The sequence below is a fragment of the Sphaeramia orbicularis genome, chromosome 9, assembly GCF_902148855.1.
Source record: "Sphaeramia orbicularis chromosome 9, fSphaOr1.1, whole genome shotgun sequence".
Classification (NCBI taxonomy): domain Eukaryota; kingdom Metazoa; phylum Chordata; class Actinopteri; order Kurtiformes; family Apogonidae; genus Sphaeramia; species Sphaeramia orbicularis.
In genome coordinates, this window is record NC_043965.1 from 2,167,234 (window position 1) to 2,188,577 (window position 21,344).

The following is a 21,344-nucleotide window of genomic DNA, read 5'->3' on the forward strand; positions in this document are numbered from 1 at the left end:
TACCACGCAGTGGAAACGCGGCACAAGGGGGTCAAAATGACCCGGTTTAACCCTTTAAGACCCAGCCACACTTTTATGTCAGCTCCCTGTTTCAGTCAAATCTGTCATTAACTGAACGTAAACCCAGTGTGTCCATCCACTGTCACTGATCCAACTCTGTGGGTTTTACTGGTGAATCAATGTTGGAGAAGATGATGGTGTTTCCATGGTAACAACGGAGCCTCTGAACGTCCAAATGGGTCATATCTGATGACCATGAAAAGATGAAGAACTGTATTTTACACCAATTATTTCCATGTATTGATAGGATTAGTGGATCAACAGGTATTAAACAGTTTAGATCAGTAGATAGTTTAGGTTATTGGTGGATGTTTGGGTCTTTATGGGTTAAAAATGTGTTTTTATGACACTTTTTTCATTTTTTCATGTTAAAAATAAGTTTGTATCATATTTGGGTCCACAGAAGAATTCTTTCATGTTTGAAATATTTACATTTTTTTAAAAGATTTTTAATAATTTTAAAATGTTTCTGAACATTTGAAAAGCACAGTATATAATATATAGTATATAACAGCAATAGAACACTGTCAACATGAGTGAGTGAGTCCTGTAGTTTTACAGTAAATGATTCAAAGGTTCAGATCTAATTCCATTGTAAATAAATGCAGGTCATTTTGAACCACCTATGGAAGCTTAGGGTAGTAATATAAAAACTACAATTACATAAAATCTATTAAAGGTAAGTTAAAATGTTACATATTTTTGAGGAATACCAGGAATATTAAAAACAACTTTTCATTATAATGATATTACTATAAAATAACCTCATTGGGTCATTTTGACCCACTGCATCAAAGGGTTAAGAATCACTAATTATCTGAGTTTAAATTTGCATGGACTTTATTTCATATCCCACTGATAATGTGAATAAATATAACCTCATGTTATCAGATATTAAAATGTACACACTTACAGTACACAGTATTTGTATGACAGAGTACTAGAAAGTCCCCGTATCTTTATCTGTGTACTTTCAGAGCACAGTACTACCATTTACAGTAAAGTTTAGAGTATAAATAATAACTTTTACTGCCTTTGTATTTGGAGGTTGCACCACAGTCTGTTGTGTATGATGGTGTACTTATACTTTTTATAGTCCAGTACTGTGACTCTTTAAAGGACGTAAACAGAGCTTTACTTTTACTCTGTATTGTAGTACTGTTACTTGTGTATGTTTACAGAACAGTACTGTTATTCTGGGAGGATCCAACAGGAGCTGGTTGGTCTGATTGGACTCAGAGGAGCTTTTGTTTTTGTAGTTTTGTATCCGAGCAGACGCAGCTGAAGAGTGAAGGCCTGACGTCTGGAAAACCACTTGGTTGTCAGAGTTGGTCTTAAATGGTCTCAGTCTGGTTCTGTTTACGAACCCAAACGGGTCTATACGACGACACCAGGTACAGTTCATTTATAGACACATCTCGGTCTGATCTGTTTGATGACATGTGGAACATCGTGGGAGGGTTTTCACTGCAGATGTTTTGGTCCGTTTCACATCTGGACTGCATTAAAACCTGGACCCAGACAAACGAGGCTGCACCAGAATCTGTCAGTGGCCACGTCCCTAAATGGAACCCCATTAACCTGAGCCTGAACCTGGTTTTGGGAACAGCGAAGGCAGCGTTTATGAGTTTTCCACAGCTGTGTGGAGCGGTCCACCAGAACCACCACAAGGACCTAAATGGACCTGCGGAGGAAAACGGGCCTTTGAGCTACTGTCGCACAACTGGAGAAGCAGTCACAGATGTTAAACCAGTAAAACACATGTGTACGTCTGTGGATATGGAGTAAAGAAAGGACTGGATCTACAAACCCATGTGAGTTCAGGTTCCACGTACAGTCCGATATGATCAGAACCAGTAAAATAATGACACAAGTGGATCCAGGCACAACAAGCCCCGCCCCTCGAATGTATTGTAGCTTATTTTAGCATCGATCCAGCTGATGTCATCATGTCTGTGGTTGTGCTGATGTCATCATACCAGCTGCCTCTATATATGTGCCAAGTTGGAAGCAAATTGAAAAAAATTGATGTTTTTATAGACATTTGAAATTTTGCCCATTATAAGGAAATAGGGGAAAAAAAAGATTTTAAAAATTCAAAAAAAAATTTTAACTTTGACCCACTTTTCCCAAAATGTAATGGCAACTATTCTGGGTCACTGGTAATCTATAAACTCAATTTGGCATGAAGTCAACCAATATTTTTGCTGCTAGAGACATTTGAAATTTTGCCAATATTAGTAAATGGGGGAAAAAAAAGATTAACAAAATTCACAAAAAACTGAAAGTTTGACCTACTTTTCCCAAAACAAAATTACATCTATTCTAGGTCACTGGCAATCTATAAACCTAATTTGGTATGAATTCAACCAAAAGTTTTGCTGCAAGAGACATTTGAAATTTCTCCCATTGTAAGTAAATGGGAGGAAAAAAAAAAGATTTTAAAAATTCAAAAAAAATTTTTAACTTTGACCCACTTTTCCCAAAATGTAATGGCAACTATTCTGGGTCACTGGTAATCTATAAACTCAATTTGGCATGAAGTCAACCAATATTTTTGCTGCTAGAGACATTTGAAATTTTGCCAATATTAGTAAATGGGGGAAAAAAAAGATTAACAAAATTCACAAAAAACTGAAAGTTTGACCTACTTTTCCTAAAATATAATCACATCTATTCTGGGTCACTGGCAATCTATAAACCCAATTTGGCATGAAGTCAACCAATAATTTTGCTGCTAGAGACATTTGAAATTTCGCTAATTATTAGTGAATGGGAGAAAAAAAAATTAAAAAATTAAAAAATTCATCAAAATTTGAACTTTGACCCACTTTTCCCAAAATGTAATGACATCTGTTCTGAGTCACTGGCAATCTATAAACCCAATAAGGTATAAATTCAACCAATAGTTTTGCTGCTAAAGTGTAAACAAACAAACAAATTGAACCAAAACAATACCCTTTGCCTCTCCTTCTGAGGGCAGGGTAATAATAATCTATAAATAATGATCAAACCAAAATTTTCTCTGTTTTTCAGTGAAAAAAGTCAAATTACAATATGAAAATGTTTACATCTACAAACTACACTTTAAAAAATGTGAATAACCATAAAAAAAATGTTATTTCTTATGGAAAATAAATGCAATTTTAATAAAATTCTGCCTCAGCTTCTCATTTACACATGTACAATATAACTATAATATATACAAGTACACAAAACATTTAATAACAGACAGAATATTGGTTAAATTACGTCTATTAAAACATTTCAGGTTATTCACATTTTTTGCAAATATAAACATTTTCATGTTGTTTTACTTTTTTACACACAAAAACAGAGAAAAAATAGAAGTTGTCATAATTTATATGTTATTATGAAAGTATTTTACTGGTCTGACCCACTTTAGATCAGACTCATGTGAATGTCCTGAACTCAAATGATTTTAACATCCTTGTTTGTTAAAATCTCCTGTGTATTTTTTGCATTTCACACATTCATCCCGTGGGCTGGATTGGACTCCTTGGTGAGCCGGTTTTGGTCCATGGGCCGCATGTTTGACACCCTTAACCTATAGGATCTGAAGATTGTATTCACTAATTAATTCAGAAAATGTTGTCAAACTGTTTCCCAACATGGTATCGTTCATGATGACAATGTAAATAGAAATAAACAACATTAAAAAAAGCATAAAATAACAAAAGATAGTTTTTTGTTGGTGGCTCCTGTGTACATGTGAACTAAGCTTTAAGTTGTTGTTTAAGAAAAACATAAAAATCATCAGTAATTTGAGTTTTCCTCGTTAACTGAAATCACTCAGGCCTCATTCTGTAAAAGGAGAGTCTGTAACGTCCCATAGCACCTAAACACACCACTCCTGTCCATCTACTTTTTTTCCTTTTTAATGTAAGACCTAACTGAAGTTGGAGCTAAATGTGTCATAAATCATCAGAAGTCGACTGAGGTCACCTTTTCAGATTGAATCACCCTCTTTCTTCATCTTCATCACACGGACAAATCGGTTTAAATGTCAATGTAATAAAGTTGTTTTTTGTTTTGTTTCGTTTTTTTGCTGGAAGCCTTGAACAAAAGCAGAAGCGGCCTGTTCGTGAACGCTCCCTTTTATATGACGGGGAGGATGAGGATAAAGGAGGCAGTGTTTACAGAGCGGCAGCAGATAACAGATAAACATTCAGTTAAGAGCTGGGATTTGATCAAGTACACAACGTTTTAGCCTTTGGAAAAGAAGTAAATCAACAGACGTCCTGTATCCGTCTGCATCTGTGGGATTTCACTCAGATCATCCTGAGGAAAACATGCTTTCACTGACAGTTTTTGTCGTTTTCTTCATTTATATCTTCTTCTGTTTCTCAAATCTCTTTGACAAATTTACATTTTACGTTAAGACTTCAGTCATTAGCTGCACTTACATGAACAATACTTCACTGAAAAAGACATAAAAAGAAACAGACACTAAATGGAATTTGAAAAATGTGGATAAAATGAGTGATAATGTTATAATAAAGTTCTAATGGTTTAACCCACAGAGACCCTTCTAATCATCTAAAGCACATCATCTGCATAGTGCCGTGATCATGTCAACATATACAGTTTGTTTTTTAACTTTTTTACATTTTTTTTTAGCCATAAACAAAAATACCAAATACTCAATAACTGTCATATTCTTAACCCTTTAAATGCCATGTTTGTAATGTAAACAAACCATATTTTTTGATGTAAAAAACTTTTTCCCCCCAATATACTACATAAAAATGGGATTACTTTTTTTTTTTTTTAATTTTTGTATCCTGTCATATGTCAATGATTAACACTAACATTGGTTCATATCCATTATTATTTTTGGTTCCAGGTCAAAAGGTAAATGCTAAAATGCGTCAGTGTGTATTTTACTCACATGGTAGAAGGGTGTTAGTGTAGGAATTTAGCATCATTTACAATGGGATGATTTTAGTGGATGGATCCGAATTTTAAAAATCATCAAATCATCAAATTGTGTAAAAATAACATATGAAGTGCAAAGTGTAGAAATATCTTCACGTTTAACTTTAATGCTCTAAATCTACATTTCAGAACCTGGACTTCTTTGCATTTACTTCAGCAGAAACTCTACTTTTAGCCTTTTTTTCCTTCAGTATTTATTGAGTAAAGAATGTGGACGTTTGTCGCCTCAGGCTGACATTCCACACTGAGGAAAATTTGAGGTTTTTTCTTAAATTCATAATGAAATTATTGGAGCTGAGGCGCCTGAGGCTGACAGTGGAGATGTGACTGTGAACCACAACCGCCACTTTCAAGGACATTTACTGGGTCGTCCTCCATCTGTCTCTACTGTCCTTTATGGAATAACAGCAGAACATTCCCACACTGACCTGACCAAGGACATTAGTGGGAATCAGAGCTGCAACAGACACTTACTGTCAGTGTCTGGGGGTTATCCACTTGATTAATCCAGTAGTTAAAACAGAAAAATGTTAAACATTTAGATTAGTGTTTGACCATGATCAACATAATGCCTCGTCTCATTTGATAAAATAAAGACAGAGGAAGGAAATTAGAAAACATTGTAATAGAAGAAGCTGGAATTACAAAATTAAATCATGATGATATGATAATGGATGATGAGAATGTTAAATTCCTACACTAACATCCTTCTACAAAGGGAATAAAAAATGCACATGGTCACATTTTAGCATTTAACATTTGACCTAGAACAAAAAATACTAATGTATATGAACCAGTGTTAGTGTTAATCATTAACATATGAGAGGATGGAAAAATAAAAAATATAAGTCATAAAATTTTTATGTAGTAAATTTTTGTGTTTTTTGTTTAGCATCAAATATGGTTTGTTTACATTACAAACAAAGCCTGAACCATTAAATAATTAACAGAAAATTCCAGTTCTTTGAAACTGGAGTCTTTATTGGTCCTTCTGAATAACCAAAACAATTTTTTTTTCCAAATATTAATTTCCAGGTCTGAGTTTCAGTTTTGTGTCATATTTGATACATTGGGTCTCAATGCTCAAATATTATTATTTTTGAACAAACAAAAACATAATATAACACAACACAAATGTGTCTAACAAATTGGTAATTCCTTTTCCTTTAAATGGTCAAAGTTCTTCCTCCTTCCTCTTTAATGACAGTCTGGTAGTGTCACTGGAAAGGTCTCTGGTGAATGACTTTTTCCCCCCGGTGGATTATTTGTGTATTACATGTATCTAATTGTATACATCAGGTTTTTCAAGAAAAAAAAAAAAAATCACACTGATCATGTAGAGGGCTTCAAAACTCATGGATCAAATATGATACATTTGGCGTTAAAGGGTTAAAAATATGACAGTTATTGAGTATTTATTTTTCTTTATGGCTCAAGTCGATGAAATACAAAAACTATTTAAAAATGTTAAAAAGTTATAAACACATTATTTATTTACTTACTTACACGGAGCAACTGTACCACACAATTTCCCCTGAGATATTAAATAAAGTATTCTAATTCTGAATAACCAAACCTTTCCTGTTATGTGACCCGCATGTATGTCGATAGACAGATATACTTTATTGATCCCAAACTGGGAAAGTGTAGGAAATGAAATGAGCTTTAATAAACTATTCTATATTTGACTCCAGTGTATCAGTAACACACCACCAGAGGAAGTCACAGAACTTATCAATAAATGGATATTCTCTCTCACCCCTACATGAACTCATCACAATCGACCGAAATAGTAACCGGAGCCGTCAGAAAAATGACGAGTACGAAGTAGAAAATGAACAGACGTGTGTACAGTTGAACTTTCTCTTTCGACGTCGTTGTGTTCCTTAAATACGATCACGTCACTCGCAGAAGAAAGATGAGCTGAGTCGCACGTTTGGCTTTAAATGTGGGTCACATGGATAAAAATAGAGTCTGAGACAGTGTAAGTGAACCCGGCTGGGACTGAAAACACTGTAAAGCACTTTCCTGTCTCTGCGTTATTGTTGAGTTGGACTCATTTGTTCGATTGGTGGAACTATCAAAGCTTCTGGAGTCATTTATCTGTGGAAACGTGTCAGTTTTCTGTTCAAAAGCTCTTTGTGTGTGATTTCACTGTCAGTTCAGGACAGAATAAAAAAAAAAACACACTGATCCAAAAATAAACGTAAAGAAGCACAAACAGCCTCAGATCGGAGCTTTGACGGAGTGGACGGAGACAATGAAGTCTGTGTTGTCCAGATGAGACGACACTATGGACGACTTACAACCTAAAGCCTCTTCACACACACTCCATTCACAGTGTTTACATCAGTCTGACCTCTGCAGACCTGCTGATTCAGCCTGTTTCTGCTTCGGCTGCAGCTTGTTTTTGGACATCCTCCCCCCCATCTCTGTTGTTGCCGTTTTCTCCGTTCCCATGAAAATAAGATTACAGGGGTACGAGGTTAATCACAGCATCAGAACAGACACACAGAGGCTCAAACAGCTGAGGGTCCGTGAACGCAGCACTGAGGTTCACTGGGCTTCTACAGCTGCACACGCCACCACACAAGCTAAAAACACTTATTATTAGAGACGGTTGCTTCAAAAATACTAATTCCTAAATAAGAAACATGTCACTCGGTGCAACGACGAGGCTCTGTGATGTGTTTTTGATGGTTTCCAGACAAGTGGAGCTTTACAGAACAATAAGATAAATCAGGAATCAGATCCAGATCAACAACCACAGTGTACAGACAATTAACCCTCTGGTATCCAGGTGAGCATATTATGCACACTTTACACTACATTATATAACTACAAACCAATGAGATACACTCTGCAGCGCTTCTGAAAGTCCTGAAAATTGGCTTGAGGGTCTGGTTTTGACCAGTTCTATGTGTAAAATGTATGAGATAACTTTTGTTAGGATTTGGTGCTACATAAATAAAATTTGACTGATTGATTGAAGAGAGAAGCACTTGAAGACTTTATTAATTATTCTTTTATCTATTGTTTATTTCTTTGTATTTTATGCATTGTTTGTCTTATCTTGTCGTACAGTGTCCTTGAGTGTCTTGAAAGGTGCTTATGAATGAAATGTATTATTATTGTTATTGTCGGCCTGATCACAATCAAGGTGTACAAGTATATTTGCACCAGTTATTAATCAGTATTGCAAACAGATCCCCCCAAAACCATTCCCAAAATGTTTCTTGGTCCATCTTATTACTAGATCTGTCAATCCTACAAATTTGAAGAAAATCAGATAAAAACTGATAAAATGACGACCCAATGAGCGTGAAAACATGTGCACAATTTGATTGTTATAAGAGAGCAAAATTATTGTCCATAATGTTTTGTAACACAATAAATAATTCCTACTCAACTCCTGTGTCTTTTTTATTACAAAATACACACATCACATTGCTTTTCATTTATTGATCATTTTTGTTGAAGAGCTGTTTGATTATCAATTCTTATTTTCAGTATTAAGACAACCAACCATTTTGTTTTGAAAACCCTTCTTTTCCAGCCCTTTCATTGTAATAATAGAATGGGAACCTGTTATTTCAGTATTATTAGGACTAAATATGTACAACTAGACAGATGTGGCTCTGCTCCCTGGTATGCTGCAGAAAATTTGGGAACAATGTGTCAAACGGATGTTTACGTCGAACCGCATGTTTTTAATGGTGTGTTGTTCACCCAAATTCATGTAGTGTTCGTACACCAATATACTTCCATCAATAATCTGGACTATATGTCTTACAGATCTACTGTTATCACTTGTTCACAAATGTTTCTTTCCTCCTGTACCAGGAAGACTTAGTTCCAGATCGAACTCAGATGCCACCATGTGCTCAGACACATTTCCATTCCAATCTTGTAGAGTCCGTACACCAAGTAGTGTCTGTACACCATATCAAAATATGCGGGTCTAATTTGATTGTTTCTGTCAAAACATGGAATTTTTCAGCACGCATGCTTTGGACACCACATCTATGCAATAAACAATGCATCATTCTCCTGAGTGCTGAAACATTTGTATATCTTTGTAGGCATTAAATATGGAGGCTATTAGGCTGGAGTGTCCGTACACCCAAGAATTTCTGATTTGACAGGGGTACAAGCCTGACACATTTTCAGTAGACACCATAATACAAAAATATTTTGGACTTGTAAAGAGAAATATCAGACAAATAAAATGGCCCGTCTGATTTTTTGATAGAGCATTATTATTTTTTATCTATATGTGCACCCTTTCTGGTACCCTTGATTGTGATCAGGTCGTATTAAAATTAAGTGTAGAACAAACATAAAAAGCCAGTGTAACTCTGTTAGAGGAGTTCATCTGTGGAATAATCTGGAGCAAAACTTAAAAACGCCTTCTTCAATTTGTGCATTTAAAAGGATGTATAAATCCAGTACAGTAACAAAATATAGAACATTATAGAAGTATGCATAAAATAAGATATTATTGCAGTTAATTGGTTATCATGATAAGATACTATCACATTTATTGATCATTGTATTTGGAGTAAATACTTAAAGTGCATATAAATATTATAGTTTATATTAAAAACGGTTGATTACGCAAATCTGATTGTGTGTGAGGTGACTAAAAAAGTGTCTGTGAATGGTTTGTATGGATGTTTTGTGTTATTGTAAAAATATACAGAGGAAAATATGTGTTAACAAAGCAAAGGAAGCGGATCTAGTTTGATTATTAGTTTGTAAAAAGGGGGTGGAGTCAGTAAGTTATACTTCTGCCCACTCCTTTTTGAGCACAGAAAATTTTTATTTATTTATTTATTTATTTTTACCATGTTGGATGATTCTTTGTTATCTAATGATTCTATGTGCTCGAAATAAAACTACTACTACTACTACTACTACTATTAATTAGTGATTAATCCTCTTAAAGCCCCTTTTTTTGTGCCTGTTTTGTCACTGACACAACAGCTGCTAATAAAAAATAAAATACCTTTTGTGACAAACCACCAGTCAATCCAAACAGTTATAAGTGATGTGCATGAAATCTGACATCTCTATTAGTTCCATTCAGCTGTATTTATCACGGTTACGCTGAATAATTGACGATTCTGAGTTGACGGTAGGTAACGGGCCTGTTCATAACGGGGTCAGACGCCTACAGCTGCCGGAACTCCGCTCATCAAACCCACATTTCAGAGCCACCTGATCCTCTCTGGTTCATCATACAGTTTGTAGAGGCTTTGGTACTGGTTACATGGAGCCAGAGGGATAAACACAGGACTAAAAGTGAGCCACAACAGGCCCAGGATGAAGTGAGCGTCCAAAGTGTAACACAACCACAAACTGGAGTCGGATAACAGACAGAGTTAGTGAGTGTGTGGAGGAAACCCCTGGGCCTCGGCAGGAGGGGGATTAGGCATTAGGTAATACTGTTACAGGAGAGGATTAGATTAGAGACCAGGCTGAGAGACCACGACTACCTCTGAGAGTCCACAAAGAGCGGAGCACAGGCCCTGGTATCAGTCCACGTCCTTTAGAAAATAGATCCAATGTCCCTGTACGTCAGTGTCATGTTCAATGTGGATCAGGACCAGGTGAATGTGTGAGGTTGTCAGGTTCTGTTCTATGTTCCAGTCCTGGTTCTGTTCTGTGTTCCAGTCCTGGTTCTGTTCTATGTTCCAGTCCTGGTTCTGTTCTGTGTTCCAGTCCTGGTTCTGTTCTGTGTTCCAGTCCTGGTTCTGTTCTGTTTTCCCGTCCTGGTTCTGTTCTATGTTCCAGTCCTGGTTCTGTTCTATGTTCCAGTCCTGGTTCTGTTCTGTGTTCCAGTCCTGGTTCTGTTCTGTGTTCCAGTCCTGGTTCTGTTCTGTTTTCCCGTCCTGGTTCTGTTCTATGTTCCAGTCCTGGTTCTGTTCTGTGTTCCAGTCCTGGTTCTGTTCTATGTTCCAGTCCTGGTTCTGTTCTATGTTCCAGTCCTGGTTCTGTTCTGTGTTCCAGTCCTGGTTCTGTTTTATGTTCCAGTCCTGGTTCTGTTCTGTTTTCCCGTCCTGGTTCTGTTCTATGTTCCAGTCCTGGTTCTGTTCTATGTTCCAGTCCTGGTTCTGTTCTGTGTTCCAGTCCTGGTTCTGTTCTGTGTTCCAGTCCTGGTTCTGTTTTATGTTCCAGTCCTGGTTCTGTTCTGTTTTCCCGTCCTGGTTCTGTTCTATGTTCCAGTCCTGGTTCTGTTCTATGTTCCAGTCCTGGTTCTGTTCTGTGTTCCAGTCCTGGTTCTGTTCTGTGTTCCAGTCCTGGTTCTGTTCTATGTTCCAGTCCTGGTTCTGTTTTATGTTCCAGTCCTGTGGTCTGGATGCAGATCATTCTAACTATAGAAGTGGGCGACACTTTCACTGGAGGAGAACTCAACTCATCCAGTCAAAGTCCATATATGACTTCTATTGGTGATCAATAGTGTTACGTACTGATATCTGGAACCATTTAGATCAGGGCTCTCAAACTCATTTTCTTTCAGGTTCCACATTCAGCCCAATTTGATCTCCAGTGGGCCGGACCAGTAAAATATTAACATAATAACCTGTAAATGATGACAACTCCAAATTTTTGTCTTTGTTTTAGTGGAAAAACCCCCCATTAAATTATGAAAGTACTTACTTTTAGAAACTATCCAAACAAAAAAAATGTGAATAACCTGAAAACACAGAAATTTCTTAAGAAAAATAAGTTCAATTTTAACAATATTATGCCTCAACTTATCATTTACACATGTGCATGATGGATCGGATCTACACAGACGCTGTTGTTCGTCCATCAGTGTCGATGACGACGTCAGCTTCGGTTTTTGTGGGTCCTGGAGTGGGTTGTCAGCCCTATTTTTGCCCTGAAGTATCTGCCTCAAAGACACTATACACTTAGTAACAGGCAGAAAGTTATTCAAATCGGGCTTAATTTTCTTTAGACATTTCAGGTTGTTCATACTTGTTCAGGTTATTCACATTTTATTGTTACAGGATAGTTTGTAAATGTAAATATTTTCATAATTTAATGTTATTATGCATCATATAAGAAAAAAAATATATGGTGAGTTGACAGAGACAATCATAATCCATCAAAAACATGACAAACTGTGAGTGTGAAACTGCAGCACTGTGGTTCTGTTTGTGTCAAATGTTCATTGTGGTCAGTTTCAGATGCTGCAGCTCTTTCATAATTCATAGTTTCAGTTCTGGTTTGTTCAGTATTAATTGTCCTCCTTGTAAATCACAGCTGGACAGACTGTACAAATCCTGACCAAGGAAAATCCAATTCTCCCTTTGTGCAGTAATCTATACCTGGATTTACTGCCTCCGTCCAGACTAATATACATTATATAGACTACATGTCCTCTAAAATTAACCTGGATTTGAAACATAGTATAGCAACTATAACAGGATCAAAAACTTATTAATTTTAGCAAAAAAAAAAAAAGTCTCCATTTTGAATGTCTGGGGTCACCAGGAATTTGTGATGTTAAAATAGGGTCAGAAGCAAAAAAAAAAAAAGGTTGGAACCAGTGGGTTAATCCATTAGTCTTTCTGTGCTAATGCACCTGAATCACTTCCCTCACAGTGAACACCTTTGTAGATGACTCCATCATAAACACAGTCCACTTGTTTACAGAACAAACCCAAATGTCACTCGGGTATTTTCGGAATATTTGTGGTAAAGTGCATTGTGGGAATGTGAGTCCCATGCAGCAGCAGTTTGTCTGTGTGTTGGTGAAGCTGAACCCAAACGTGTCCTTCACCTCCATCCACCAACTAGACTCATTCTGGAAAACAACCCTGGTGGACTGGAGGAGTTTACGTTGGAACCATCTGGATTGTTTTCTTGCAGAATATGTGAGAAACCACTTTCACTTGGTCGCCATTCCCACAATGCACTTCGCGACAGAATTTCTGAAAAGGTCCAAGCGACGTTTTGGTTTATTCTGTAAACAAGTGGACTGTGTTTATGATGGAGTCATCTACGAAGGTGTTCACCGTGAGGAAAGTGACTCAGGTAGAGAAGCACAGAAAGACTAATAGATTAGTGATAATTAGGATATGACTGGAGTTGAACACATTTGAACAAAAAATTTGTGATGAACATCATACGCTGCTTTAAAATTTTAAGAAATATAAAATTCTAAATTTCTTCAAACTGTGAACAAACTTTGTAGACATTGTCCCAAGAAGGAACATATAAAACTTGAAATGAATCCAACCAGTAGTTTCAGAGAAGATTATTGAAATCTACACATTGGTGACCTTGAGTTTGACCCTTCAAGGTCACGAACTCAAATCAAAGTCCATATATGACTTCTGTCAGTGATCAGAAGGAATTAGATTGATATCTGTATGCATTTACATGTTATAAACCATCAAAATAGAAGGAAAGGCACATTTTTAATATTTCAAAAATTCATAAAAAATCTAAATTTCTTAAAATCAATGGACGAACTTTGTAAACATTATCCCAAAGACGATACACATAAAATTTGAAATGAATCCAACCAGTAGTTTTGTCAGAGCAGATGTTTGAAGACATTGCTAATGACGATGCCGCGTATCGGTCAGTGAATAAAAACGGTGTCTACGGTCGAAACAGGAACATGTTTGTCCATCAGAGTGGACGGACAGCGGAGACCACGGTGTCTCCGTGGAAAAAGACGTCAAGGAAACAAAGTGTCTATCATTTCTGCAGACCAAACATCACACAGCATATATTCCTTCACATATTTATAACATAAATCTGCTTCTTTATGTGAATTTCACATTCACTCACAGTGTTTGATGGAATAATAATGAACCCCAACGTTCAAATATGTTCCTGACTTTGACCCCAAATGACACTTCAGGGTGTGTATGCTGTCATGAATCAACCAACACTGGCCACAAAACCCTATTAAACTCATATATGTGTTGGTATGTGAACCCGGCGGCAGGTCTCAGTATCAGTAGAATGAATAAACGGTGACTTAAACAGGAGGTTTGAGCTGCTGCCGCTGAAGGGAGGGGGGATGAAAAAGCAAGTCATGCTGTAGCTGGAGTCTGTCTAAGGCCGACCGTACCATCTTTATTAGCGTCTACCACGGCGTACATTACTGCCTCGCCCTGCATCTCCCTAGCGCTCAGCATTTTCACATCCGTAAGCCTTTAAATGACATCAACATGCTCATAATGAGGACTTAAAGGCTTAAAACACACCACATTAGCAGCACTATGTCATCATCACAGTGTAAACAACAATGATTCATCATCTTCTCTACATGTGCTTGTTTTCCTGCTCGCTCAGTACGTTTAGTTTCCATCTAAAACAGTGTCTTCTTTAACAGTTCTCTTTTCTGCACGCTCTGTGTGCATACAGCTGCTTCAAAACATCAGAGCTTTACATCATATAGGCCTTAAAAATACACGAGGAGTGCATGTATTCCACCATCACATGACAACATACTGCACAAAAGGTACACATTAGGAGCATCCAGTTAATATAAATTACTTAAAAATGCAACAAAACCATTACGTTTTTCATCCAAAGTTACTAAATGGTGTAAAACTACAGGATTATCACATGTATTCATTCATTTATAGCAGCAATTGTAACAATGTACTGTTAGTGATGTGTCAACCTGTTTGTTAGTTGTTTATTCATACAAAAACTGAATATTTTTACTTGTAAAATGATGAGATTGGTACATGCATGCCATCATCTGTAGTAGCTATAATCAAGAAATAACTTAATATTCTACAAATGTGCTCTAAGGTGTGTTTCTTCTTGTAAATAAATTGCACTTAAAAGCAATAAATTAGCGTGTTTTTAATCTAAAATCATTAAAAAGGTGTAAAAAAAAAAATACAATATTAGTACATGGGTTTCCTCATTGGTAGTAGCTATAAAAGAAGAAAAATTCAAAAGAACAAAGTTGTGTTTGTGCATCATGTTTTGCACTCAGTTTTATGTCTGACATGATCATACATCTTACAAATATGAGATTAGTAAATGTGTGCCACCATGTGGAGAAGCTATAGTTAAAATATGACGTTATATTCTGCAGATGTTCTGTTTACTTCAGGCTTTTTGGGCCAAGATGAGAATGAATTACTCATAAATGTAAATAAAGTCATGTTTTTTTGGCAGTAAAATGGCCTAAACTGATCCAAACACAGCTGCTGATAAATGTTAAAGTAATCCCATTTTAAAAAAAAAAAAAAAAAAAAAAAAAAAAAAAAACATTACTTTTTGGAGTGTTATTCTCCTTGGACTCAAACCCAGAACCCCCCCACCACCACCACCACCACAGTCGGACCCCCCAGCCCGGATAAGCCGCCGCCTCCCCGCCCCCCGCCCCCCGGTGCTCCTCACCTCCACCGGCAGCGGCAGGTCCGGGTCCAGGTGGGTGAAGCTGTGCAGGACCACCGGGCTGCGGTCCTCCGACACCTCCAGCCGAACCCCGTCCCAAATGTTCCGAACCCTCCACGACGAGTCAAACATCTCCACCAGAGCCTCGGCTTGCATCCCCGGGAAATAGACCATGGATGCCCGCGGGAGCCCTGGGTCCACTCACGCTAACGGAACCGACATCCGGTTCGGCTCGTCCGCTCGGTTCGACCGTGTGTTCGCAGCGGACAGACGCGCCCTGAGGAGCGGGTTCCTGCTGCGGCTGAACGGGCTCTGATGGATCAACTGCTGCGTTCACGGACCGTCATGACTCAGACCGGGGCTTTTCCAAACCCCGCCCCCTAAGACCGCGACGCATTCAAGACCGTCGGAAAGTACCTAATTTAATCATTTTATTTGGAAAATTTCATATACACCAAAATAAATCTATCAAAACACACTCAAATTTTAAAATCTTCATGATGGAATTTGAAAAATATATTAAATCTTTAGAATTTATCTTTAACAAAAAAAAGCACTAGCACACTGGCAGTTTATAAAGAATTATTTAAAATAGACTGAACTCTCTAATGTATCTATTTATTTATTTTTTGTTAGATATGTTTATATATACACACATTTGTCTATTCTACTTTGTGTCTTTAAATCTATGCACTTTTTTTTAATTTATTTGTTCAAATGCTTTTTCTTTTTTTGTATAATTCAAGTGTTTATTAGAGTTTTCACTTGGTACACGACATTCATTCATACAATGTTGCTTAATGTTAACAATGAGGGCTTCTATACATACATGAAAAGTATCAAAAAATGCTACAAAGCGTGGAAGTTCTCAAGAAGAAAAAAAAATGTAATAGATAAATAAATAAAACTAAATAAATACAAGAGGGAAGTAGTTTAGCTGTCTGTTTTTCTTTTTAACATCCTGATGTTTGTTTCTTCAAAATTTATATGTCTTGTATACCTAAATATTTTCAATAAAGTTGAGGAAAAAAAAAATCTACAGTGTTTGGATGAAAACAAAAAAAGGAAAAACAGTTTAGTTCCCTCATCTGCAGTATTTAGGAGGTTATTAAAGGAAACTATGACATAATAATTAATTTATAATGTGCTAATAAGAAAATAATTAAAGATGACTATTAGAGATTCAAGATTCAAGAAGTTTATTGTCATATACACTGAAGTACTGACACAGGTAAACAATTAAACTAAACTAAACTAAAATAAAGGAAATAAACTGTACAATTTAATATGGGTCAATAATCACATTTATTTTAAGTAATATTTACAAAATTATCAGTTTTTGTCTAGATTTTTTTTTTTAAAGTCATTGTTTTTACCATGAAAAAACCACCACTCTGACCCTTTGGGAAATGATGGCTCTTGTTTCTGCTCTCTATGGCAGCCGACTGGAATGGGAAAAGAAAACACACCATGTCCAGTTTACAGACCACGGACCAGTGGATTTGATCTGATGCTGAAAAAGTGTTGAATGCTTTCATTTCCAGTCGACTCCTTTTATGCAGCGCGCTTAAAAAAAAAAGGAAAAACACTGAAACTTGAGCTCATTCTGCAGTTTTAAACCTGAAAGACCCAAACATTCACCATTTAATACCTGCTGATTCACTAATCCTATCAATCCATGTAAATAATTGGTGTAAAATACAGTTTTACCTCCATTATTTATAACATAAAATGTACATAAAATTGTAAAAGGGGAATAAAATGAGAAAAATACTTCAAATATAAGGAAAAAATGAACCATAAAAACTTAAAATATGGTGTAAAAGTTAAGAAATACTAATAAATAGTAACTAAAATGAACAAAAATTTTAAAAAAAATTACAAAATAATAATGTGGAAAAAAATGCACAAAACTGACTGAAAATAAGAAAAAAATAAGCAACAAAATTAATAAAAACAGCCAAAGTAATCAACAAAACAACAAAAATTAAACATATATCTACAAAATAATAAGTAACATGAACAAAACAAGCCACAAACTGAACAAAACATTTAAGAAAAAGCAATAAAGCAGGCAACAAAATGAACAAAAACAAATAAAATAGCACATAAAATGAACAAAAATGAACAAAACTGATTAAAGAATTTACAAAATAAGGCTATAGATGTTTGTTTTTATGTTCAGTTAATGATATATATTACTGGAAAAGTCACTTTTCATTCAGTTTTCTCTCTTTCTGATACAATAACCTTTAAATTTACTCTCAGCTTTTATGAACATCTATATAATCAGTGAATTAAATATAAGGAAAAATACATGATTTTCACTGAAAAATGCAAAGGATAATATTATAATAAATGGGGATAAATCACTTAAGGATTAATTATCATTAAAATCATTTGGGAACTGACTTTATGGGTTAAATTCCTCCTCCTTATGTCCCAATATTTTTGTCCATATAGTTTATAATCATCAATATTTCCTTAAAGTTTAATGGTAGATTTTTCTTTCTCAGTGAGATGTGAAGAGGTGGTAGAAAGTTATTATTTACAGTCAGAGCACGAAACATATCATAGAAATTTTAAAATAGGAAGAACATTTAAAAGAAATTTAGAGAAAAAACACCTGAATTCAACATGTCCCAATACTTTTGTCTATATAGTGTGTATCTTAGGTAAATAATTGTGGGATTTTCACAATGAAACAAACTCCACACGGACTTGTTCCATGAAGCCTTGGTGGATTCACTATGCAGTGCTGCCTCCTACTGGTCAAAGACAGAAGTACAAATCACATCAACGATTCCAGACTCAGCCTTTGGACTCAGTTTATATTTATTAAAGCAGGAGTGTCGAAGGGTACGTTCACACTGCAGGCAAATGTGGCCCAAATCTGACTTTTTTTGCCCATATGTGGTCTGGATCTGATCTGTTAAAGATAGTTTAAAAAGCACTAATCTACCCAGACCACTTTCATATGTGGTCCTAAATCTAACCCCGACCACTTTCATATGTGGTCCTAAATCTAACCCAGACCACTTTCATATGTGGTCCTAAATCTGACCCGGACCACTTTCATATGTGGTCCTAAATCTAACCCCGACCACTTTCATATGTGGTCCTAAATCTGACCCGGACCACTTTCATATGTGGTCCTAAATCTGACCCGGACCACTTTCATATGTGGTCCTAAATCTGATACGAATCTGTTAAGTTGAAACGTTGTTAAAGTCGAGTACGTGCAGTAAGATAATGTATAAACCAGGGGTGTCAAACATGTGGCCCGGGGGCTAAATGTGGCCCGCTAAAGGACCCAGTCCAGCCCGTGGGATGAATTTGTTAATTTCAAAAATTCCACAGTCCAGGCTGTGGAACTCATTCTAGTTCAGGTTCCACATCCAGACCAATATGAGCTACAGTCAAATAATAACAGCAGAATATCCTCTAAGAAATAATGACTGCAGATTTTCTTCTCGGTTTGATGTGAAAAAAATATTACATTCTGTCTATAAATAATGACAACTTCAAAGTTTTGTCTTTGTTTTAGTGCAAAAAACCCCCATTCAATTATGAACATATTTACATTTACAAACTATCCTGTAACAATAAAATGTGAATAACCTGAACAAATATGAACAACCTGAAATGTCTAAAGAAAATTCAGTCCAATTTGAACTCGTTTCCACCTGTTCCTCAGTGTTTAGTGTCTGTAGATCTGATCCAGAATGCACATGGACTAATGATAAACTGAGGCATATTATTAATGTGACTGGAAGATGTTGTGTCTCTTATGCCTCAATAAAAACAAAAGTAAACAAAAGAAAAAAAAAAAAAAGAAAGCTTCAACCTGCTCCTGTTCAGTCTGACTGTATAAATTAATTATGTAATTAGTGAAGTTTGTATTATAAATTTTTGTTTCATGGAGTCATTGTTGGATCTATGGATTGGATAAAACAATAAAACAGAAAACAGAACAGATATTTAACAATGTGACTTCAGTCTGAATGGCCAGGTTGTATTTATCTGACCTGTACGTCACTGAAATGCAACAAACGTCACAATTTTGCGTCCCAGGAATGTTACTTCCATAAACACAGTGTGTGTCTGCGTGGTCTCGTATTCCATCAGGACCTATTTAGTGCATGTGGGTCACTTCAGGACCTCTTTAGTGCATGTGGGTCACTTCAGGACCTCTTTAGTGCATGTGGGTCACTTCAGGGTCACATTCAGTTCAGACTCAAAACTGATACAAGTCGAATTTAATGTGGAATATGAACGAACAAACAAAAAAAAACACATTTCACCCAAAAAATCTGAATTGTACATTAAAACCTGCTGTCTGAGCCAAGGTTATTATCATTAACGAAAACTAACGAAATGACATAAACTAGAATTGAAAAAAAACTTTTCGTTAACTGAAATAAATAAAAACTATAATTAAAAGAAAAAAATGATAACTAACTGAAACTGTATTGTGTGTTTACAAAACTAACTAAAACAGATAAAAATTATGGATAAAATTCCCTTCGTTTGCGTCTTTGTCAATGTTGGATTGATACTAAAGTGATTTATTTTGCTCTAGCAATTTTAGCTAGCGCCACCATACGACCCTTCACAGTCCGTCACTTCTTGTCACTTGTCGTTTAGTCGTCTTCTGGTCCCCACTCTACCTGGAAACATGGAGACTAAAGTTGGGAGAAAGCAGCAGAGTCCTGTCTGGGATTTATTTGAATACGACGAAGAAGAAGAGAAAAGATATAAAAAAACTAAATTAATACGAAAACTAAACTAAAACTAAGTATTTAGAAAAAAAATGAAAACTAATAAAATCTAGCAAACCTGCTCTAAAAACAAATTAAAACGAACTGAATTAGAGAAAAAAAGTCAAAACTAAATAAAATTAAACTATAATGAAAAATCCAAAAGTATTAGAACCTTGGTCTGAACGTAGCCTTAATGTCAACAAAACTAATGAAAGACAACAAACGCAGCTCTGTGTGCTCTACCTCGGATTAACAGTGACATTTAATTCAGGATTTTCTTTTCATTTCGTGGCATGTTTCTGGAAACACGACAACACGATCCCCAGCGATTGGAACAGGTGTGAGGACGACGAAGGGGTGAATTGAATAAAAACCATCTGCCGCAGCAGCTGAGGCCGGAGCGAGGCGTAAACACGTCTGACCCCGTCGACCTTTCACACATGTACGACACGAAGCCGCAGGGAAAACACAAAGACAGTGTTGTCCAATAATGACAACAGGGTTTTTATGCTGATACCGACACATGTACAACAATAGTCCACAGATAATACATAACATGTTATTCACATCATTATATTCCATCCATTAAAGTCAAATAATGTGGATTTTCAGCCTGTAAACATGTTAACATAGTAGTAATATAATTTAACCCTTTATGGACTACCAATATAACAGGCCGTCTAGATTTCTTTGTGTTTCTGCAATAAATGCGTCTTTTTCTGAACTTTTCTTCGTGTAATAACCCATAAATAATGTTAACTCTATAATTTTCTATATGTTTTAGAGTGAAGGAAGTAAAATTACATTAGGAAAATATTTACCTCTACAAACACTGTGAAAATTCTAAAGAAAAAACAGTACTTTTTACTGTATTTTTACTGAGTTTTGACCGTGGAACTGCTTTATGTAGTTTAACCAGGTGTCAGACAGCAGCTGGACTGATTTATATATATAAAAAAAAGAGTCCAAAACTGAAACTACGGGGCCCAAATTCAAATCCTTGTTGCTTATTTATTTATTTATTCATTATTTTATTATTTTTATTTATTTTTTAAATAATTTTAGTTAATTTTTTACATCAACAATCAACAAAATCAACCAATGTTATTAGAATATTTCGTAAATGTAAGAAATTCAAAAAAAATAACCTACATATGAATGAAAATTTGCACA

At 35.9% G+C, this 21,344-nt stretch overlaps 1 protein-coding gene across 6 annotated transcripts in view; it reads right to left on the reverse strand.

Moving 5' to 3' along the window:
* The window catches only part of LOC115425887 (ral guanine nucleotide dissociation stimulator-like), a 101,901-nt gene that overhangs the window by 38,164 nt on the left and 42,393 nt on the right, over nucleotides 1–21,344 (reverse strand). For 2 of the 6 annotated variants that reach the window (XR_003936284.1, XM_030143736.1), the window contains exon 1: nucleotides 15,412–15,582. The exons of 3 other annotated variants lie outside the window; for them this stretch is intronic. Coding sequence is in view for 2 of the 3 variants with exons in the window: in XM_030143736.1 (XP_029999596.1) it covers nucleotides 15,412–15,582 (171 nt within the window). In the remaining variant the exon portion in view is untranslated. Of the gene's footprint in view, nucleotides 1–15,411; nucleotides 15,714–21,344 lie in introns of those variants that run through there. One more of the 6 variants, XM_030143737.1, reaches the window with a different exon arrangement.